Source organism: Arachis ipaensis, chromosome B6, assembly GCF_059453495.1.
Source record: "Arachis ipaensis isolate K30076 ecotype BB chromosome B6, ASM5945349v1, whole genome shotgun sequence".
Lineage (NCBI taxonomy): Eukaryota > Viridiplantae > Streptophyta > Magnoliopsida > Fabales > Fabaceae > Arachis > Arachis ipaensis.
The window spans coordinates 5,165,153-5,189,223 of record NC_142441.1 but is presented as its reverse complement, the minus strand read 5'-3'; the positions used below and the strand labels follow the sequence as shown (position 1 = coordinate 5,189,223).

Sequence of the window (24,071 nt, the reverse complement as noted above, 5' to 3'; positions counted from 1 at the left end):
TCAATTAAGAGGTTGCGAATTCGAGTCTCCTATCTTTAGTAAAAAAAAAAAAAAATAGTGTTCTACAGCGAAAGGCGCGCTCAATCGCTCACAAAACACATATATCCAAGGGTAAACAACATCCCCAAATAAGATATTTATTTATTTTCAGAGTTTCATATATAATAGAACGAAACGGGCTACATTATTGGCATTTTATAGTGAAATAATTCATTGCACCCAATAATTAATTTCGCTTCAAAATAAGCCGCCATTTCCATATTAGTAATCACAAATCATAATGATGAGGAATTGAGGATAATAAACACACTATATTTCCAAAATCCAATGCCTCAAAATATCAATATTTACTGTTCCTAAATCCTGATACATTAACTAATGATCATTTATCATTGCAACTTGCAAGACTAATCATCCTCATCCTATTCTCCAACGTCAAATGCCCTTGATCATCCTGATCCCTCTCTCCAATATCTTCATTTCCAACTAACATTCTAACAGTTCTAACAGTCATAGATGCCAACATTAGCCCTGTTCTCTTCTACAAATTTTTCACGGCCGAAACATCAGTCTTATATACATCATCTATGGTCTTATATGTCATAAATTTTTCCTTCAAATTGTGAGACTAATTTCAATTCAAGAAAGAGAATCCCGAGCAAAAGTTCATTTTATCAACCCAAGTTAAATGCTACTATTTACATCACACTAATTTTACATGACAAACCAAAGGGAAAAACTGGCAGTTAAGCCAAAGTCCTTCCTCAATGAGTAACACTAATGTTACAATTCTCAACGGCCAAAACCATTGCCCTACGGAATCTATATACAATTCCATGCCACTAAATCACTGATCCACACTATACATGGTCTTCCGTTTAGAAAGAATGCACCATTTTGATAGCTCATAAGACATTGCAAATTTGCAATACTATGCCGTAGTTTATGAAAGAAAATGACAAAAATGTTGACATCTCATGAAGTAGCTGCAAAATGATTAAATATTGTCTCCAGAGTTGACTGGCTGATGCTGTACTCAGCAATCCCTAATCTATCTCTGCAAAAAGTTAGGTGGCATTTTGTCAGTTCGTTTGACAAGTAAGATATCCTACTAATTATATCACGTGATACTTGTACTTTACCTGTTTCCTTCAAGGTGACCAAAGACATCAGCCAGAGACAAACCTTCTTCATAGGGTATCTGCGATAATAATTTAAAGAAAAAAGGTTGTGAATTAGTATATGTCCTGCAAAATGTGTATGCATATGCAGATGTTCCGATGATCGTGGCAAAAAGTGAAAGTACCTGGTATCTGATGTTCAAACCATTGCACCCTTGCCATCTTGCTCCCCGAAATGATGAAAGTATAAATGAATCAATTTCTGAGAATTTTTGTTTCGACAACCACCACTCGGAAAATACGGGTAATGGAATACCACCTACATTACAAAATAGAAAAGAAATATCAGTACCGGAAGAGAATTTATGCAATTTTTATTGGGAAAAAGTTTATATATATAATGCATCTCCTCTAATGAGGATTCTCTAGCCACTTTACCATGTGCTGGAAACACTTGATGACATTATCTTAAAAGGCTCTACTACCTTACCATATCAAGAGCCATTTCTTCTAAAAGGCTAAGTTATTAGGCAAAAGGTCATGGATGATTTATTTCTAATACATATATCTAACATACATGAAATGTGTTCTACTTCATCTTTCTGCATTTTTTTTATTTTATATAATAACAAGTCTTGTTCCACTGGATGAGATTGGCTACATGGATCAAATGATAACATTGTGCCCTATCATAGATCACATGCTTCACAAATCTAGCTATAGAACTATTCTCCATCTGATCCAATCTCCTCAGCTTCACAAAATTTCAAGACCTTCCTTGTCTAAGTTATTACAGTGACCTAGCTTAAATTGCAGAATAAATTTGAAGGTAAAAATTTAAAATCACGAAGCCCAAGTATTATGTGAAATTTTAAGATAAGGGCCATATTTTTTCCCATTCCAAGAAAGGATTTTGTACTTTGTTAAACCTGAGGGAAGACATTATGGTTTACCCTCAAATTATTTGCCAGAATATTATAAAGGAATACTGTATCAACATTTAATGTAGAAAAGAGGAAACAGGTAAAGAAAAAACAAATACACTATACCAAATGAAAATCCATTCAAATACTGTATAATTCACGATTGATGTCCACTTCAGTTACACGCATTTTCCAACAAGAAAAGCGTCATTGAGTCATAGAAGAAATCAAAATGAGACAAAGAATCAAAGCCTTCAATGGAAGTTCAACATACCATCTCGAAACAATTGTTCAGATAATTGTTCCCTAGAAGCTCCATCAGAGACAGGTGTACAGGAGATTAGTGTCTTGACTCTTTCTTCATTGCCAAGCCAGCGCCCAATTAAGCTTATCATTTCTCGTGTCAAGCTAATCTCTGCAATGGAACTATTTTCTGCAGTAATGGAGTCAGTGGCACCAATGCAAACTTCAAGGTCGCCAAGCAAGCTTCTAGGATGAGAAGGGACATCGAGAACTCTTTCCTGAATAGCTTGGCATAGCGTTTGCAAGTCTGCAGAACTCACTTCAGTAGGTTTTACCTGGAAACAGGTGAATTAATATATGAAGGTACTTTTTCATCAGCGGTAAAAGAATAAGTACAAAGAGGATGTGCTTCTTGATATTTTAACCATTCCTACCTCTAGTTCCAGATGATTCCCAAATCTTGTTTTTAAATGCTGAGGACTTCCGATGCATCTTAATCGTCCACCAACCTTGCAAACAAATATAATTAATATCAGGCAATAAGCATGTCAGTAGCTGCCTGCCAGGGTTCCAAGAATGAAAAGAGAAAATAAGGTTGTACCATTATTCCCATCCTGGTACATAAGGCTTGAGCTTCATTCATGCTGTGGGTAGTTAGAATTACTGCAGTTTTCCCCCTTCTTGTTGAGATCCTAGATATTACATCCCACATAAATCTTTTGGCGATGGGATCCATACCTGAAAATACCAATATGAGAGGCCTAGATGCTTTGTCGGGAATCACTAAGCTTAATCCATTCAGTAAGAACCTACAAATAGCTAACATTCCCCTTTACCTCAGCTTGCTGGGCATGAATGATACATAACAAACGAGATTATGCAGATGCTAAAAAAATATTCTGAACCATGGTTTTGATCATAGAATTGAATGCAACAAGAATTCAAGGTCAATTGATGAAGTGGGTTCCTTTTTCAGGATAAAAATGAAGTGGGTTTCTTAACAAGTGTGGGTTCCTTTTTCAGGAAAAAAATGAAGTGGGTTTCTTAACATGTCAAGCATCTATTGAACTAAAAGTTTAGACAATTAAAAAAGCTAAATGAAAATCTCAATGCAAGTAACTCCGTTATCGTACCTGTAGATGGTTCATCAAGAATGACAATAGGAGGATCTCCAATCATTGCGATTGCAACAGATAGTTTCCTTTTATTCCCCCCACTAAGAGTAAATGACGGTTTATTAGCATGCTTCAATAAGCCAAATTCCACCATCTTTTCCTTAACAACCTGTTGAAGTGATCATAGACAAGAAGCGACAATTATGCTGTATCTATTATGATCATATTTTATTGATGAATGCTAATTAATATAAAAATTCATAGTGATATTTCAAGCTTTCAAGAGGCCTGCACTTTTCCAATCCTGAGTCTATTACCCAACAATTCTGAATGCACTCCCTTGGTGTTTCCCATGGCCCTATATAGTGATAACCACCTCACCCCCAATACCACCCCAACAGAGAGTTGGTTGCAAATATGCATTCCCTCCACTAAGTCTATTTCCCCAATTACCCTTTTTATGTTGCACTCTAATACATTGGTTCCTAACAGTTTGAGGCATGAACAGTGCACAAGCCAACCTACCTGGCACTGAGATTCAACTTATTTTGTTTATATTGTCTGTAAGTGTTGTATTTGCTTGGTTTCTCCATAAAAAAGGAAAAGTACAGGTGTTCTTATTTCAAACTTGTCGAATTACAAATCGATTAGCTACCTACGTGCATGTTATTGCCATGAATTGTCCAGACACATCAAGTATGAAAGGGATAGAAACATGCACGAATTGTCCAGACACATCAAGTATGAAAGGGATAAGAGTTACACGTACATTATCTATAGTGTATTCTGGAACACCTTTTATTCTAGCATAAAGCTCAAGATGCTCTTGAACGGTCAAAAACTCCAATAAAGCATCAAATTGCGGACAATATCCAATCTGGAAGTGAAATATTGAGATAAACAATAAATAGTCAAATGGATTTACATAAATCTTCATTCTCTACTGTAAGTCATTGTGTACACATAAGAGAGAATATGCATACATATTGGCGAGCAGCCTTGGGATGGGAGCATATATCTTTGCCAAAAATAAAAGCAGTCCCATCAGAAGGAGATTCTTCCCCTATACATAAAAGACACAACATTAAGCAATAAGCCCATAAGAATCACAGAGAAATGCCTAGTTCACAACAATCCATATTACAAAACCTCTATTGGTGCAATTGAATGAGATCTATCAAAATTTTTCCAGAACATCACAAATCATCATCTCAAGTTTGTTTAGATTAGAAGATTGTACCTATGGAACAGATAATAACAACTATACTCACAAGAGAAAATGAATGGAAAATCAAAACAATGTTATCAATGCACATTTAAGTTTGCTAGCTAAAGAAGTTCCTATTATAACAGGAGTAAAATATGCAGTATTAGATGTGTAGACATATGATATACCGCATAACATAGAAAGAGTTGTGGTCTTTCCAGCTCCATTTGTTCCTAAAAAGCCGAAACATTCTCCTTCCTGAACCGAAAAGGTTAACGAATCTACTGCAACCTTTTCCCCTAGATACTTCCCTTCAGAATACACCTTAAATTTCAAAGGGAAAAAAACTATAATTAAATAAAAAGCATTTTTTGCCATGTTAAAAAGCAAGTGAATAATCAAAGAAAATACCTTTCGAAGATTACGCAGGTAGATAATAGAATTATCGAGGGAACCAGAAAGTACTCTATTTCTTTCGGTTTTCACATCCACATCTTCATCAAAGTCCATTGAAACAGTTTCCAAAGGAGGTTCTAAGAGAGGTTCCAGATAAGTGGTATTACGCTGGAAGATGTTTAAACTCTGCCACCACTTCTTGATCATAAACGGAGTTAATTTGAGGGAGGGACAAACTTCAAGTGCAAGTGTCAAACAAAAGTAACCAATGCTCTGTCATACAGGAAAATAGATTAGAATGAGAAAGCATTCTGTTTTTGACACAACCTATGTTCTCTTGTTCTTTGTTATCATATAAACTAGCAACTTAATAGGCACTCGCATGCATATGCAGCAATTTTTTTTTTCTGTAATATATGTACTTTTTTTATAACTTTTTTAATGTATAAATTTATTGAAGAATTAATATAAATGAGAACACAAATATGAATGTATTTTTATTTAGAATTATTTAATACAAGTAACATATTTATAGCAAAAAATAAAATAGTAATGCTGTTTGTCTGCATTATTAGTAAAATTGGTGTGTTTTTTTGTTAAAGATTTGAAACGTAAGAACTGTAAATAAGGGCATTTTTGGGAATATATAAACTGTGACCAAGTAGTATTTTTTTTCTGCCTTAGTCACTTTAGTAGTATTAAAGAAGTATAGATAATATATATCATCATTGGTGTATGTTGATAAAAAGAATATTATAATAAAGAGCACATGAAAATTAATACATGAAAACCTCCTAACGACTATCACTTGTTCACTTTTATATTACTACTATATTCCCACCTAGAACTTGTACTTTGAATCATAATTCATATTTCATAAGGAACAAAACAGCAGAAAATTTTGATATAATAGAGTTATACCTCAATAGCAAGATAACAAATAGAGGCACCTGAAACATTCCAGTCAAATATCCCATCACTTGTTTTATCTTTCATTCCTTGCCGTAGAAGTGCCAATGAAGCAAGACCATCAGCAAAACAAAATCCAGGAGAAATTCTGAAAAAATTCTGAAACAGAACAAATATTTATCTAGAGAGTATGTAGTGGTATTTACATTAAATCATATAATATTACAGAATGAATAGCATGATATCTTAAAATATTAAAAAGTATCTCAATGTTCCTGTTAGGATTTAGAATTGCTTTGTTTTATCTTATTATTTATTCTGTAAGTTACATCTACATGTTTTTGCTATCCAATTTAGTTTTGTAAGTTGTAACCAGTATCGCTATATAATGAAGTCCCTAGATGATTCATGAGCACAGCCAGCAACATATTTTCATATTATTCAGAATATTTCTTCTCTCTTCCTTAGCTATCTAAAACCGACAATCTCAAGCAACAAGCTTGGGCACAGACAGACAGAGAGAAACAGAAAGTAAAATTCAGTCCTTTACTTTAAATATATGAAATATTTGGAAACTTTATGAAACTTCTTTACGACCAAGCAGATTTTTTACATTTGTGATTGAAACTAATGTGTCTACTCTTGATTAACAAATTGCAAGCACAAAGTAAAGAGACAAATTTGGGGTGGGAGCTTAGAAGTATAATAATCTGATAGTTTCATCCCCTCCTCCCCCCTCTTCTTTCTCTTTCTTTTTTTTTTTCTCTTCCCAAAAAAAAAGGAGCCTCAAATGGGAAAAGTCCTGCATATTTGGCTATTACCTTCAGGAAGGTGAATCAGTCAAAGCAAGCGCATGGGATTCATGCCGCTAAAAGCTTAAGAGCAGTAAGCGGTTACCTTAAGAAAAGTATTGGCAGTTGTTGTGTTTGGTATAAGTCCCATAATGAATGAGATAACCATTAGAATCAATCCAGTGAAAAAGTGAATTAAAAGAACCACATTCTGAAAAGAAGAATGAATGTCTTAGCATTAATATGCGCGGCAAGGAACGAAATAAAAATAATTGTGTCCCCCTACCTGAGCCATGGTATGGTCAAAAAAGAAAAATGTAAGGCAGTAAGTTGATGATGCAACTGCAAGTCCATATTCCAAAAGCATCAGTGTAGTCGGTAACAAAGATACCCCTCCAACAAATTGATCCAAACCTACAATATTAATTAATAGGCAAGAATTAGCATCTAACACTATGATTCTGTAAGCAAAACCTCAAGGATTGGTTCAATTGAGATGTCATAGGAACCATATTTATGGAAGTAGTTGATCTGAGAGTATACACTGAAACGAGGGAAAATAGATACCGTTTTAAATAACTCTATTACAAGCCTTCCATAGCACAAGCAAACCATCAAAATATTAACCAAAGATGTGTATAGAAAATGGTTTAGAATACCGAAAAAAATTATCTGAGCAGCTGCTATTACATTAAATATGGAAGTACATAAAAATAATTAATTTATCATTAATAATTAAAAAACTAATATTTTTAACAGAAAACATACCAAAAATGTAAAAGAGAATTATGGCAAATGAGGCCGGAAACAAGAAGCTCACGAAGTCCCAAATATATGTAGAAGCCCAATATGAAAGGACAGAAACCTGATCAGCAAGATCAGTATCAGAGTGAAGACAAGGATAACTCAATAATATGTTAAACAGTGTTCTTTCAAGAAAACTAAGATACCCCACTAATTAGCTGCTGGTGCTTAGCTTTCACTTCACGTTCCTGCACCAACCAAGTTTGGAAACTTTTAGCCCTTGAACATAAAAGAAAGTAAAATGCATTCACACTCTAAATAGTAAATATAGAGAGTAAAATGCTACTTAAGCATCCACACTTCTATGTGCCTCTATTATCCAATAGCTCGTACATTTGGAAGAAATGTTTATAACGTGATATCAAAACTTTATAACTAAAGTGGTCTTGATCCTTTTATTTGCTCACATTCTTCTAAATGGCATAAAATTTTCAGCACAAGGTAAGGTGAGTGTGTTGTTCATAGTTAATGCTTCAAACAAAAGGAGCTCTTTCATTAGGCAGGGTATTAATGTATAAAAACTGTGCATGTGCATGTGCCTTTACCCAATAACTTTGAGCTTTTGAGATGTATGATCCATGACAGTTCTTCTTTACATTTCTTTCAGAAGGAAAAGAAAATGATTAAAAAATGATATACTGATGAAACTAGTGTAACACAACTTACCTTAACAATGGGAACAGCAAATGAGGCAGGTATGAAAGAGAACGCAATATTGACAATAATTGCAGCAGAGAAGGCATCCAGGTCCTACAGAATTTCATCAGCAGCTCATCAAATCTTTGATTTTAATCAAAGAGTATGGAGGGAAGGAAATTATAGATGAGCATTGAGTATACAAGTTGGACATCTTTAGCATCACCAACCATTATGTACTTTGGATGTGAAAACGTAAAAAATAAAATATAAAAAATGAAAAGATAAAACAAAAAGAACATGGTAGCTTACAGTTCTAATTGGAACATGCATCATAATTCTTGAAAAATACCCAGTTTGATAACATAAAAAGAACATGGTAGCTTACATGACGTTGTACGAGCTGGCTTTGTGTCATTGGTAGTGGGTGGTTGCGTGTCTGAATTGTCATATTTGTGTCACCAGTAGCAAGTCTAAGAATGGCACTGTTCATAACATTGATAAAGGTGGGAGCAGCGTGCTGGCAAGAACAGTTGTGCAATACAGTGTAGCCTAAGCTCCCATCACTATTTTGTTCATCCATCACAATTGCCCCATACCTTCATATGAAATTACATTGCAATCATTTGTATACTACATCAGGCATTCATCATCATATAAATGGTATTTAGTTGTATTTCTTAAGTTGCCTAGTAAGGGTGTGTTTATTTCTTCTTCCCAAAAGAGTGATTTTACAACTTGGATTTCTTTATATAATTGAAAAAGGCTGAAACTGATTCGATCAAATGCTACTCTCTTTAGCTTTTCCGAAAATGCTGAATTTTTTTCATTTTAGTTATTTTAGAAAATTTATACATGTATTTGGTTGGAATGCAATTTATGCACCTTCAATGGTAGATTTTCGGTTAAACAAGTTTTATGGGACAGAACTAGATATTTGGCCTCTATATGGTGCAAAGACTGTCATCCTTTTAGAGGACTTCCCAGCTTAGATATATTGTGAGATTGAAAGGCTATGATTCAGTGATTGCTTTTTCTTTTCTCTTTGTTTTTTTCTTTTGTAAGACAGGCCTGTTATCCTCCCATCTTGTGCCATTCTCTCCCATATTAATGATACATTTCTTTCCAAGTCTGATATAATTTCTTATCACAAATGCTTACAGTTCTGAAATATGACAAACCAAGAGTGGACCAGGAAGTTGAAGTTTACGAACCTAGATTGGTAGGATTCATTGAAGCTAGACATCAAATATTCACTCATTGAAAGTAGAGCAGGTCCTAGAGTTGGCCCTGCTGCTTCCACTGCATCAGCTAATGCCTTCCCTGAATTAGGAAACTTGTATGAGCTTGGCTTGTATCTTTGAATCCACCCTCCTTTGACATTTTGTGCTACCTTCAACATCATAGAAATTCCAGTGAAACCCCGTCAGAATGCACTAGTGTCAACTTTTGACCACCAGCCTCTAAGACTAAAAAGAGACATGATACAACATAATTTCATGAGGCAAAAATCGAAACAACAGTGAGTGACTAACCTTTTCAGCAATAGGCAAAGATAGATTAAAAGGAATTGGACCTCCCCCACCCCCACCAGTCAACAGAGGATTAAAATAAGAAGTTGAAAGGATCAGGCCCTGCTGATCAGGATGTGGCTTGAGCTTGAGAAAAAGAAGGCCAATAAACAAGAAAACAGCAGGAATAATTAGCTGGAATATAATTGTTTTGTGATCTCTCCGAGCAGATATTGCCCTTTTAATGAATAAAGCTCTCGAGTGTTGCCAGAATGTTGACCTAGAAATGAGACAACAGCTACAACACAGCATACCCACGAAGTTTATGAAACTTATAACCATAGCAAAAATCAAACCACAAGCTCCTGCCACTATGCTAGATATCAAACCAAGGAACTTCTTATAATTTCCTAAAAAACATTTTTTGGTGGAGGGATGGTCATAAGATCCAAGCAAAGCCACAGAGTCAGACACAAGGGAATGATCATTTCCCTCGAAGCATTCGACTCCATCATAGTCACATCCTGCAACTCTCAAAAATACCTCCTCTAGGGTTGTGACTGATATACCATAGCTTTCAATACCAAGACTGTCTTCGTTACCACTACCACTTATTTCCATGTTCAAAAGTGGTTTTTTCATGCAACCTTCAATTTCCCTAAACATCCCCTCAAAAGCTGATGAAGATGCCAGCGGAAGCCTAAAGGAAATCTCAGTTCCCACCTGCAAATGCATATCCAGCGAGGCAGAATTAAATAAATGGAATCAATCATCATAACGTCATGCAAAACAAATTTAAAAACAATGTATGAAGAGGAAGTATTTTTTAATTGAGTTTGAACTTGATTATCCATAACCGAAGCACTGTTTATATGAAATCGAACATAAAACCAACTACCTTACCATTTTTTTCCTTTTTCTTTTTTTGCATTTCAAATGATATAGACAATTAACTCCTTAATAAAATTAACTATTAAAAACAATGAAAGAAAGAGGAAACCAGGTTTTTAATCTTAAAGCATGTAAGGTTTGCATCCAAATCCGTAATGCTGTCAGAGCTGGGAAAGAGCTATTCAACCTATTCTATGTAAGTTTTTTACGTTTACCTTTTTTACACCTCACCTCTCCACTTTCGGCGGCTTTGGCTGAAAAAGAATGACAGATATTTCAAGCGAACTTTTCCATCTTTGGACAACATATGATATTGAGTGGTTTTTCCGTACTTAGATATTCTAGTAGTGCATTCTTTTGGGGCATTTTCGTGCCTAGATATGCAAAAATATGAGATATCCTGTTACATGGCTAATCTCTATGGTTAGGACCTACGTGTTATTCTTTTCCTAAAACAGATCCGGGTTCCCTGTAACATGAACCACGGCTCAATCTCTAAGGTTAGACCTATGTCTTAAATTTTGCTCTCTCCTTTCTGAGATTTCTTATCCTCTTCCTTTCATACTCTCTTCTTTCACTGCATCAGGTTTCTTTCCTTTTTACTGTAAAGCTAAATATTAAGTGACCAAACTTAGAGTAACAATTAATAATCACCATGGTAAAGTTAGTTTATTCATGTCCAAAGTAATGAATTATCTGAATAAGTTTAATATATGATAAAAGTAGGCTACTTTTTCTCCCTTTAAAGTGATATAAAGAAGACTGTTGACTGCCTACTGTTCATTTATGATTACTAAGTTCATCAGACTGATATTAAAGTGAGTTGCAAATAGCTATACTGTGAGAGATTACCTCGCTTACACAGGTTGCTGAGGGAACATGACGATATACTATATCACTAGCTATAGAAGCAGTAGGAGCTGACTGAAAGGACAAGAGTTAAAGAAAAATGAAAAACTAAAATACATAAATAAATAGAGCATTTCAGCCATGAAACATCAGCACCTGAATGAATTGAAGAGGAAGTTATCAGGATAGAACAAACCTTTACAAGAGTTAGAGTATAACCAACTCCATAATGATGCTTCAAGAAAAGTGAGCTGTCAAAAAATACTACAAATAAGAGGAGGAAAAAAATGCATAATACAATCATGATACCTAGATGTGCATTTAAAAGTTAAACTAAATTCCCACCAATTTTGCCACTAGAAATCAAGTCAACAGAGGTAAAACTGGAAATTCAGAAAGTAACTGCACATAAAATTTAATGAATTGCCTAATATGAAATACGAAATAGGCAAACAGTGCACACACATGTGTGGGTGCACATGCATGCGTGTGTGCACCATGAGGGATAGTAGAAAAAGAAACTAAACTAGTTGAGAAAGGAAAGTAGAAAGTGGATAAAGGCATACAACAAAATATATACATATATACACAACTTAACCTTCATATATAAATTTCGTCATTGATCCTCATATTTCATTTCAATCATTAGCTTTCAAATGAACGGTATTAATTGGAGAAAGTGAGAAGGAAATTAAACCTTCCACAGCATTTCAGAGAACCATTGGCCATGATAGCTATCCGATCACCTAGTTCATCTGCTTCATCCATTGAATGAGTTGTTAGTAAGATTATCCTGCCCTTCTTAAATTTTTTTATTAACTGCCAAGTCAAACGCATTGAGTATGGATCCATTCCGCTGGTAGGTTCATCAAGAATTATAACCTGCCAGGTAAGACCAAGGGGTTCCAGTTTTGTTCAATATATGAATACAAAAAAAAAAAAGCAAGTGTTTTTGATATGCATACTACCTTACTGTTCCCTATCAATGCAATTCCAAGAGACAATTTTCTCTTCATGCCACCAGAAAGAGCTCTCACAACACTGTTAATTTTATCAGCCAGGCCCACCTGGTCATGCAATAGCAGTTATTTAGAATCCCATATTGATTCATAATTGAACAGAGTAAAGGGCTGAAAAACAAAAATTTAGGGACAGGAGACGCAGGACAATGTCTACATTGCAAAAGGTTCATCAAAACATGATCACAAACTCCTAAACAATTTAAGATTGTATCAATTTCAAATACAGCTACAAACAAGTCCCACGGCAACCCTATAACTTTCAATACTGGGCATACAACAGCCAAATTCCTAGAATGTTATTGCAGAATGTAAAACATTGGGAAGAAACATTCCTTTGTCTCCTAACCACCCCCTTTGACCCTATATTTATCATAGTTGGGGACTTTTTATGACCACAAAAAAAAAGGAATTATTAATAGCACCAAACTCACCTCGTCAGCCATATTGGTAACAGCAGCCTCCAGTGAGTCTTCATCAACACCCTTTAATATGGCGAATATTTCTAAATGCTCCCTTACCTACATAACGTCAATGGCCCACGAATTCAGTATAATATGAGAGTAAAAATATAAATAAATTTTAAAAAAAAGTAAGCAATGCAACAAAAATAAAAAATCAACTCTGGGTATATAGCTATGTTTAGATGATGATACAGATTAACAAGAAAAAAAATTAGAAAAGAGAACAAGTACAAGAAAGAATTTAAAAAAAAATAAAAAGGTGCTATGAGGAGTGATGAGAGGATGTCAAAGGGAGCCCTTAATTCTCTGACTGCATAAATGTATAGCATTGTGGCGGCTGTATGTTCAAAATAGGGAAAAAAAGCTATTAAAAGCTGCGATGGAGTGCTGAATTTTCAGTAGGGCAGGCAAGACTAACGATAATATGTACACCCACAATGTAAACATGGCTTTTAATACACTTGTACACATAAAACTATAATAATTTAAAATTAGACAAAAATGAATTAATATTATTTCTTACGCAAATGGATAACACTGTCGCAACTCATTAGAATATGTTGGGAGGCCACCAGAATGAAACAAAAGAAATGTCTACAGAGTTTCAGGTTGTGAACTTATACGGGAAGTATAGAAGCATACATCTATCTATAAAAGAAACAGCAGTTACTAATATCCTGAACTAAGCATTCAACAAATTGATAATAACATTTAGTCGTGGTATGGATAACAGAATATAAAAGCAAGCTTCTCCTTACGGTCAATTCGGGAAAGAGTATATCATGTTGTGGGCACACACCCAAAACCTTCCGTATCTCATCCTACAAAACAAGATAATCACATTCGAATGAACACATGACCAAGAATATTCACAAAGAAACAAAAACAAAGAGAGCATATACATGTCCCAGATTACCAAGAAACACATGCTATCAGCCATGACCCCCCCCCCCCCCCCCCTCTTTTTCTTTTTTCCTCTAGCTTCTTTTGTCCAGCACAAAGGGAAATAAATACTATGGATCGATAAATTGGATTAGTTTGTAGCAGCACAAGAACATAGTGAAGAGCAATTGAAATTATTGATTGACAAGTTTTGTTCAATTTACTCGAGTCTATGGCTCCACGTTCTTTTTTGCAGATGGCATTGTCAACTGTAGCAGAAAATGCCATAAGGGCGATGGTATTAGTCTTTGTATTACGTATGTCCAGATTAGCAAATTTTGTGATTAGAAGAGTTTACAATGAATGAAGTGCTGCAGAAAGCTGATTCTATGGAAATTAATGAAACCAGATATGCAGTTAGCATGCACTTATGATTAAAGCTTCAAGATATTTAAATCACAAGAAAGTATATGATTTAGAGGTTTGACATCAATTTGGTTTAAGGCTCGTGATTTTTTAATTCCCCTCTGACATGTTGATAGTTTGGAAAGCAATGCTTTACAGATAACTCTTCTTTTGGCTGTTTTTCGCTATTGTATAGAGGATCCCGTAGCCTCCTTCTCCTTGTATTATTCTTCTATTCTTCTTTTATCAAAGAATAATAAGTAGATAGATTGTGAACAATAAGCTAGAACTATGAAGTATCTGTGATTCTATAGCAAACAACTTACAATATCTGATACAATGTTCTTTCCAAACACCAAAGCATCCCCTGATGTAGGAGGAAGAAGACCAACAAGCATCGAGATTGTTGTACTTTTACCAGCTCCATTATGTCCTTCAAAAAGTATAATCAATGAGCGACCACTGTTACGGAATAGGTATATATATAAAGAAAAATTGGGAGAGTAGATGATAAGAAATCATCCTAAAACAAGAAAATCAAACAATAAAGAATTATTGTAACGGGAATACAATCTCTCAAAATACTCATTACACACAAGAATAATACACAGGAAGTTTTTAGATCAAGCCTTTTAAGAGAAAGATAGCTTGTATATAAAACATATGTATGACTGTAATGTAAGAAACAGAAATTAAGAAAGAAGAATAATTGCACTCACCTAGAAGAGCAAGAATCTGATGTTCATACAATGTAAGTTGTAAGGAGTTAACAGCACAGCAATCTCCTTTTCTAGTAGCATACACTTTATGCAAATTCCTTATCTGAATGCATCTAAAGTTTCCAAACAAGAAGTCAGAAAGAGACTACATAGAACACGATTCCAACGTACCAAGTTGATTCACTTGAATTGTATTTCATATATACCTGCCATCAAGCTCCTGTTGTTTCATATCTAGGCTTATTGCTTCTATAGAAGGTCTTGACTCGGAATTCCTACCATCAACTTTAACTTCAAAATTGGAGGGGCAGTGTTTTCCAGTTTTATTCTTTCTCCAGAAGTCTCTTCGGAAAACAAAAGACCACGGATATCGCCGTCCATACTCCCGTGGAAGAACCTTCAACGTAAGCAGAGTTTGAATGGTTTTATCATTTATAAGGGGAAGTGGAATGAGAATGCTTTAGAGGAAGACACACATAGATTCATTATAAAAACAATTGAGCATCTTGGTTGAACATTTGTTTGCTAACAGTTAGGACACAACAGCAATTGCTTGTTTGTAGCTGTGTATGCTTTGAAATTCGTCACTTTTGCAAAATGTAGGTTAGTCTAACTAAATTGTACTTTCTTAAATGAGCATTCTTCTATGATATTATAGTTGGAAAAAGAAAAAGTTGAGAAAAATAAAATTCGGGAAGCAAGACCGGAGAAAAGGGACCAAATCTGAAGGCCTGCAAAGGGAAAAATATATCTAAATTTATGCACACACAAATTATTGTAGACAAATACACACACAAAAACACAAGCAAGAGGTAGTAGTAAAAGTTTGTTCACATGTAAAAACAACAGCAGCCTTGCAACACTAGATAACTTAAAAAGAACCACTTTTTGTTAGTTCATCCATTTGGCACTTCTCTAATAATATCCCTAAAATTTCTCATTTGAATACCTACTTTTAAATCATATTTTTTATAACATGCTTAATACCAGTTTTGAAGAGGAAATACTTTCAAGCAATCAATTAATTAAAACCCCAGTATACAGATAAAAGACACAAATAAGCACAATTTAAAAATTATACATGACAGAAAATGAGAAAGTTGAAATTAACTCAGAGTGCATGAAAATACAGCCAAATCATTAGGTGAGTAAAATTAAGTTTAAATGTTTCCCAGAAAGAAAACTGTTTAGAGGCATCACAATGTTCAGCCAAGTATGAAACAGCACCTTTCTTGAAACTTTTCATGCATATCTATATGTATATACATCAACACAAACTAAATCTGTTATCTCCCAACTAAGCAACAAATGGTTGATTTCAGCTAGACAATCTAGCTAGGACACAAAGGACAGACACAAAACAGTCATTTGTTACCATTTTAGTTAGCTTACTCGAGATAAAAAAGATATATTAAAATATTGAGGTCATACCTTGTCAAAATATAGACCCATTGCACAATATAGCAGTGTATCAAGTATCATCATCAAAAGACATAGGGAAAAATTCACTCCAGATGATTCCTGCACAATAAATAATCTTAAAAGAATTGGGAAAGAGATATCGGTCAAAATAACAATAGTAGCTGCAAAGTTGGTACTGCATGAACTCACCCGCCATATGTTGGTCCAACGCAGTCCCACATGAGCACGCTCATAATCAGCAAAGTTAACTGACCCGAGAGCAAAGGCTGTAGGTGAAAGTATAGAAGCAAGAACCTTCAATACCCTGAGCAGACAATCTCAAATCAATTAACTCTACACTCAAGTACAAAAAACTTGGACAAGAAAGATATTATATATTGATAAAAAAAGGTACTCACATTGAAACACCCTCATCATTGACAGTGTAATAAGGGAAAAAAGCACCAAGAAAAGACAGCGTTCCAACTGCAACAGCTGTTTTGGCCCGTTTGAAAAATGTTGATATAAAAAATGACAGCATGATTGCACTAAGCCCAAAAATGAAAAAGTAGGCAAACACCAATGTCTTATCACTATACTTGAATAAATTATCCATGGTGCAAGCAGTAATGATCCCGGAAGACACTGCAAACTGTAATGTTCAAATTGCACAAAGATGAGATGATAAAACCAAGATAATGCCTTGATCTAGACAAAGAAAGAATCAAATCGTCACATTATTGGTTCTCAGTTATGTAATAAATTTTCAACACAGATAAAATAAGGAACTAAATTCCATTAATGAATCATCCAAGCAGTCTCTTTTACTTTATACCACACCAGCAATGATGGCAAGGCGGCAACAATCTACATGTTCTAGATTTTCTCAAGACATATCTACCTTATTTGTATTAGTATTAGAATAGTTACAGAGTAAGAGATTTGAGACTATTTGGTGTAAAGCTCATGAACTTTTTAGTGGAATTTCCTTTTGAAACAAGCCTAGAGATTGGAAGCTATGCTCCAGTAATTTTTATTTTCCACCTCTTTTGGCACTTGGCTCTGGTAGGAAGGAATAAGGATTCCATGTGCCGCCATCTTTTTTTTTTCCTCATTCTTCTCTACTTATTAATGTTCTTCTATAATCAATATTAGTAATAAGAGAATGGACTCCCAAAATCATAAGATATCATTGTACAGTTTTTCACGGATAGAAAAAGTGTATTGTTACAATGCTAAAATTTCAGACCAAAAGAATTAATATCCCACGCGGCCACGCTTACCTGCATCCAAATTTCCCAATAAAATAAGCCACCCTAACTCGATTAACAAGAAAATAATCAGCTAGCCCCCTCAAATGTGACCTAACTCCAAGAGCTCCTCCAACATCCAACAATATGCTTATTCTTCTCCCCTCTCTTCAACGATCCAACACCTCTTTCATCTCTCTACCTCTAACAAATCATGTGTCAATTGGGTTCCTCTTCCAAAGCCTGTCAACTCAAGCTTGCTGACTCCTGTCACATAAGACTTCTCAAAGTCCAACTTAAAGCAAACACCACTTGACCTTTTCCTCGGGTCATGAACTACTTCAGTAGCTACTAAAGCAACATCTAAGATTTTCTGAGCACACTATTTCACCAAAGTAGTATCTTCTAAAATGTCATTTGAACAAAAGAGATATTGCCATTTAATGATTTATACAAAGCTGTGATTGGTCTATAATTGATTAATATTAACTAACCTATTGAATTCTCATAAAGCCATTGATATCCAACCAGACCTTTGAAGTTATTCATCCTAACACAGAGCAGGAGTGCCTAAGGGTAAACTAAAGGGAAAAGAATGTTTTTTTTTTTTGGGGGGGGGGGGGGAGAGGGTATAAGACAAAATAAAAATAGTAATAATAACCCACCACATATTGTGGATAAAAAGAAAAACATACATGCAAACAAAGGGAAAAACTATAGCATATCGAATGGAAAAAGGCATACCTGCAAAGCATATGTGATCAACCAAGAGAGATGAAATATCCCATCTTTCAGGCCCATCATATAGAGTCCTTCTTTAATCTTCTGTTCCTGAAATATTACATTAGAAAATCAGGAGGCAAGAACTAAATACAAGAGGGTGGCTTTCTATCCCATAAATATTTGGAAAGAAAGGTATGTTAAATATAAAAATTTTTTTTTTTGGGGGGGGGGGGCTGCTAATAGCATAATTCAAAATTATCAAATTACCAAACCTTCTCAAAAACAGAATAACTGATGAGGCGCGAAACTGGATAGAGAAAACCCAATAGGTATCTGCACATGTCCCATAAGTATTAGTATACAAGTGCCTGCACAGTTCTGTGTTTACAGTTTGATTCATGATGACCTTATATTGACCAAAATCGAGTTTAATTACAAGTGATTAAAGAGAAAAGTGATTTATGTTGGTAAATTTTATCTAAACATTGATTTTGGCAAAATGAATGTAACACACAACATTGATAAAAATAATATTTTAAAAAAATTAAAAAAAAAAACTTTTAAATGTATAATGTATAAACATAATACTAACACAAACTTACAATATTCCCATGACTTTCTTTATGATTGACTGGAACTGATCATCAGTGTACTCTCGAGTGGGAAATGGAGATACTCGTATATGAGTGGGATTAAACTGATTCCATGTAGCATTCAGAGAGAAATCAGTGTAATAGAAGCCTGATAGAGGAAGGGTTATGCGTTCAGTGCTGGAATTTATGCCAGACTGTTGAGCAATGAATATTATAAATGAATCGACCATTTGCTGGAGCTGCAGAACACAAAAGGCTAGATTAATGGAGTATTATTTAACAGTACAGATATCAAATTGAAAGACAGAAAGCAAGAAGATTATAGAGAGTATAAGTTAATATGTGCAATTAAAAAAGACACTCTCAAGTTGTTACAAAAATAAAAAAAAAAGAATTGCAATGGATAATAATAATAATAATAATAATAATAATAATAATAATAATAATAATAATAAAATATAAAATAAAGTTTCATGGATCTATACTAAAATATTTTTTACCAAAAAAAAAAGAAAAGGAAAAAATTCGCGCACATATACTTGCAAGAGAAAACAAAATCAGGGGGAAATAACAAGAATGAATAAGAAAATATCATACAGTAAAAAACCCACTGAAGCTGTACTGCATTGTTGGTACAGCACTAACACCCAATTCCAAGTCGTTAAGAAATGGGCCATTTGTGTCCATTATTGTTTTTACATCTGGGAAACCGGAGAATGCCCATGTATGATTGAGGCGTATGCTATAATCAAACGACTGAGGACCTTGTTCATAAAATACAACAGCTCCTTTAATTTTCGGATTTGAACAATTCCTAAACAGGTAGAATAGAAAAAAATAGAACTTATAAGTAAAGCAGTCAAAAGTTCAGCTCCTCAAAGAATTTCAATCAACTTAAAACAGACATCATTTTCATATTTTATGTCGCGTCTAATAAAAAATAGGGGAAAGAATTGTACAAACTATAGAAGCAATAATCTAAGACACCTAGTCACAAGAATAATTTCCATTTTCATTAAAAAAATATAATCTCATTGAAGAGGAGAGGAATAAAGAAAATACAATATCAGATACGAGAAAGAACATGATTATTTTCTGCATAATGAGAATATATATTGATATTGAAAATGGACCAGCATCATGACAGCTTCATAAGAGCCAATATATCATAGTAGAATTAATGAATAGACAAATAGTACACTGCAAGAACCAAAAAAGTATATAAGTATCCATTAACAGCGGGAGAGACATTGTATTACAGGTATAAAGCACATAAGAATCCGTAATGAAGGAAACCCAAGATACAAACATGATAAATAGTCTCCAATGCAACCAAAACCTCAATATGATATGAAAAATCAGGAGAAATCTTAAATATTCTACATTTTTCATTCAGTACCTCTTATATCACCTAGCATGTAACTCAAAAACCATTGCATGTGTCAGAGCCTACCTATTATAGCAGCTATAGCGGAACTTCAAATCCAGCAGAGAGCCTTAATAAACACAAATTATTTACCTTGCTTGACTGCAGGTACCATAAGCATCTGAGCGAATGTAGCTTTCCAACTCTACCTCATCTTTGTACACTCGACTAACAAGCTGCATATTAAAAGTCGAGTTATAACTACTCTTCAAAAGCCAAATTTTGTGTGTATGCACGTGAAAACACATGAATTCCAAGTGGAGACTGGATTGAAGATGCCTTTAGGCTTTAGCTGTGTACAAAGACAGAAAGACGTGGAAACCAGAGACATATTTTTCCGTAAAAGGGATGAGACGGCAAGGAAACAACATCTACATAGTGCATGGAATGGGAACCTGCCTAGTTGCCATTCACTCCCTTTAACAATTGAAGAGATGACTTCAGATAAAAGACAGAAATGACTTTCATAAACCCTAAACCCTTACAGGTGACAAAAAGTCGAAAATTAGAATAATGGAACAAAGTTACGACTCACAGATAGAATTGATAAAGCAGCCAAAGAAATACTGGATAGATTTTGGAGCAAGCAAATTAAACTGTTCCACTGGTAAGACCATGGTTAAAAAGAGTATTAGTAGTTTACCTTCAGGAGTGGGAATTTTATGGACACTACATCTATCATCAGCTTCGTCTCATCGGTATCTGGTGCAAAAGCTAAATACTCCCCTTCCTCCAACAAGGATGCCAAAACTTGTTGGAAGTTAGGGGATATACCTTTACCCACCTCCACAAACATCTCTTTCTGAATGTGCCTGCTCCATTTCCACATAAAAGTTTACTCCTCATATAAAATCAAAGATAAAATAAAAAAATAATTCCGGAAATGAAACAGCAATCGCTTTCGGTTCCCTCCATAAACTTTTACTACAGAAAACGAATACAATCTACTTTTACTTCATCAAATAAAACAGTACTTGAATATCAAAAATGGAATGTATTGAAAACCTGCATTTTGTTCAATTTGTTTAGTTTAGTGCCTCCTTAAAACAGACGACAAAGAGAAAAGTGCAAAAACACAAAAAATAAAAAATAAAAAAATTAAAGGAAAAAAAAGGACGTAGAAGAAGACATGAAGAGATGAATAGAAATACTGACGGTTCAGCTGGATGAATTTGTGTGTCAACTTGAGTCCTCACAGCCACTAACAGCAACAACACAACCGTAGGGAGCAATATCTGCCATGAATTGAGCCACATACATCAAAATTCCCACTAAACTTGACTCATACTTCACCAAATTCAAATGCGATTGGAACAAATGACATACAGAACCCTAAACATCTCTTCCAAAAAAATGACATAATTACATGAACGTTACAAAAACGTAGGAATTATAGATACACAATTGTACCAGAGCCATAAAAAGAAAACCGCTATAACAGAAACTCAGAATAGTTACAAAAACGACAGAAAATAAATAAATAAGCCAAGTGAAGTGAAGATCACCGAACAAAAAAACAAGATCACGGAATCGATGACGTTACAAAAAGGATCAAAAGCAAATAAAGAGAAACAGAGTGAATGGAACAAAACAAGAGACAGAAGCGAAAAATGAAAATGAAGAAGAAGGAACCTCAGCTGCAGTAACGAAAGGGTGACGAATTTTGAGGAGCCAGTTCTTGCGGAGCATAACCTTCAACTGCCTGGAGGCAGTTCCCATGGCTGCTGCAACGCAAGAGCGCGAAACCCTAGAACCAGACGCGACGAAACGGTGTCGTTCCCTGCTTCTAAAGAAGAAGAAGAAGAAGAAGAAGAAGAGAAAAAAACAAAGGGTTGTTCAGTTATGACTCGGTGGAGGTTGTTGCGTTGTGTACACTTCAATTTGGTGGGTTACGAGTGTGACGACTGAGCTAGTCATCCATAACTGAAAAACAAAAACCACCAATTTATATTTTATTTTTCATTTAATTCATTTTTTCTTGTTATTAATTAAGAATATTTATATTTATGAGGAAGTGAGTGAAAACGTTGAAGACAAGAGAACGATAAAGCAGGGGTCTGCGACTCTGTGCTGTGTCGTGACACCAGGTTTCCGTTGAGGGTTCGCGCGCCGCTGCAGTCTTTATCGTCTCGTGACTCGTGAGACGAAACAGAAACCCAGATTACAGAATATATCGCTTGTGTAAATAAATTATTAATTACTATTTATATGACAATATTTTTGTGTAAATGATAACTAAAAATTATTTGGTTAATATCATTTAATATTTTAGCTATTTGAATGTATATTTAATATTTATTCTAAAAAATGTGTATAATCTGAATGTATAAAAACTCTTGGAATCATTATTTTTTATTATTTTTAACTATCATTTCATCAGCATAAATATTAAATTATTATTAATAAATAAATTTTATTAATTTATAAATATAAATTTTTAAAAATATAAATATAAATTATATATTTTTTTGTACAAAATTTTTATAAATATAAATGTAAGTTTTTTTTTTAAACAAAGAGGGGGAGATTCAAATTTGCGACATTTTAAGTGAGTATGGAAAAATATGCTATTTGAGTTATAATTTATTGGCAAATATAAGTGTAAGTTATTATTAGTTAAATACCAACAAAAAAAATGATAATATTTTTTTACTATGTAGCAATACTCTTTTATTAAAACTTACATTTTTTTTATATATATATAAAATCTGGTTATAGCTTACAGGAAAAGAAAACAATACATTTCTAGAAAATCATCTCTATATGAATTTAATTTACTCTTAAACTTTACCTCCTACTTCTTTTTTTTCTTTTTTTCTTTTATCTTATCTTTTGTGGAAAATTAAATATGATTGAACAGTTGAACTATAAACAGAAGCTTCGTAGGGTAAGGCGTATATAGGATAAGGAATGTAATTGGAAAGTCATAAGAGTGAGGGCATGTTTCTTCTATAAAGATTCAAATTAAATAATTGGTCCCCACTACAATTTGTTTTATTAGTCAATTTGGTGGGGTCAAATGTCAATATTCAATCATATTTATAGTTTAATCAATAAAAGTCTATTATAGGCGGCTAATAGCAGCGGTCTAAGATTATTAAGGACATATGTTGTGATTTTATTTTAGCATATAGTATATGTATCTTTGTTCATTAATAATAGCAAAAAACTAATTAAGAAGGATAATGATAAAATATATGTCAATTACAATAGTAAATTTGATCATTATGCTCCAAAAATTAAGCAAATCTTTTCTCTGGTAATAGGAATGAAAATATTGAGAAACCAAGTAAATTATTTTTATTGTGTATCAAAAAAATTATGTGTTTAATATTTTTGTTAAATATATATAAAAATGAAAAAATGAAAAAAAATAGATAATAATAATGATATGAAAAAAAGACGAAGAAAAAAAAAGACGATAGTAAAAGAAGAAAAAGGTAGTAGTAACAGCAATAACAATAATCCAATGATAACATTGAAAAAAGAAGCATAAAAAAATAAACTAACGAAAAAGATAAAAGAAGATAAAAAATAAGCAAAAGAACACAACCACAATAATGTGTTATAATTTAAAAAAAAAAAAGTGCATGACGACTTAATTTAAAATTTAGTTTTAAAAAAGCTTGGACACTTAATTTTTATTATTGTATAATTTAATATATATTTTCATAATGAGTCCCGTTAGGGAGACAACTGATTTTCGGGTTCAACAAGGATCGAACTTTTTACCTTTCGGATTTAGAGTTCTAATATCATATCATGATATTATTCATCCCAAAAATTTCAGCTA

General features: G+C 33.9%; 1 protein-coding gene across 4 annotated transcripts; it reads right to left on the bottom strand.

Annotated features, from left to right (window-relative positions):
• Nucleotides 1-607: 607 nt before the first annotated feature.
• On the bottom strand, nucleotides 608-22,418 carry ABCA1 (ATP-binding cassette A1). 4 transcript variants are annotated; one of them, XM_088491476.1, is made up of 41 exons: nucleotides 21,911-22,418; nucleotides 21,434-21,513; nucleotides 20,922-21,090; nucleotides 20,372-20,454; nucleotides 19,450-19,666; nucleotides 18,862-19,091; nucleotides 18,532-18,592; nucleotides 18,281-18,367; nucleotides 16,886-16,938; nucleotides 16,706-16,781; nucleotides 16,497-16,611; nucleotides 16,317-16,406; nucleotides 15,092-15,282; nucleotides 14,886-14,998; nucleotides 14,493-14,599; nucleotides 13,638-13,700; nucleotides 12,850-12,936; nucleotides 12,365-12,463; nucleotides 12,094-12,278; nucleotides 11,593-11,647; nucleotides 11,400-11,471; nucleotides 9,681-10,379; nucleotides 9,360-9,538; nucleotides 8,534-8,744; nucleotides 8,176-8,259; nucleotides 7,656-7,697; nucleotides 7,474-7,570; nucleotides 6,992-7,119; nucleotides 6,812-6,916; nucleotides 5,927-6,073; nucleotides 5,021-5,278; nucleotides 4,798-4,933; nucleotides 4,386-4,465; nucleotides 4,172-4,279; nucleotides 3,421-3,571; nucleotides 2,889-3,025; nucleotides 2,722-2,796; nucleotides 2,319-2,622; nucleotides 1,307-1,440; nucleotides 1,143-1,201; nucleotides 608-1,057 (listed from the first exon to the last, which is right to left on the bottom strand). In XM_088491476.1, the coding sequence occupies exons 8-41, from the start codon at nucleotides 18,289-18,291 to the stop codon at nucleotides 976-978; spliced, it is 4,533 nt and encodes a 1,510-aa protein (XP_088347602.1). In that variant the 5' UTR covers nucleotides 18,292-18,367; nucleotides 18,532-18,592; nucleotides 18,862-19,091; nucleotides 19,450-19,666; nucleotides 20,372-20,454; nucleotides 20,922-21,090; nucleotides 21,434-21,513; nucleotides 21,911-22,418; the 3' UTR covers nucleotides 608-975. The 4 variants fall into 4 exon arrangements, with proteins under 4 accessions (XP_088347602.1, XP_088347600.1, XP_088347599.1 ...); XM_088491474.1 differs by having other exon boundaries at nucleotides 16,706-16,938; nucleotides 21,911-22,201; nucleotides 22,363-22,418; XM_088491473.1 differs by having other exon boundaries at nucleotides 16,706-16,938.
• Nucleotides 22,419-24,071: the final 1,653 nt, after the last annotated feature.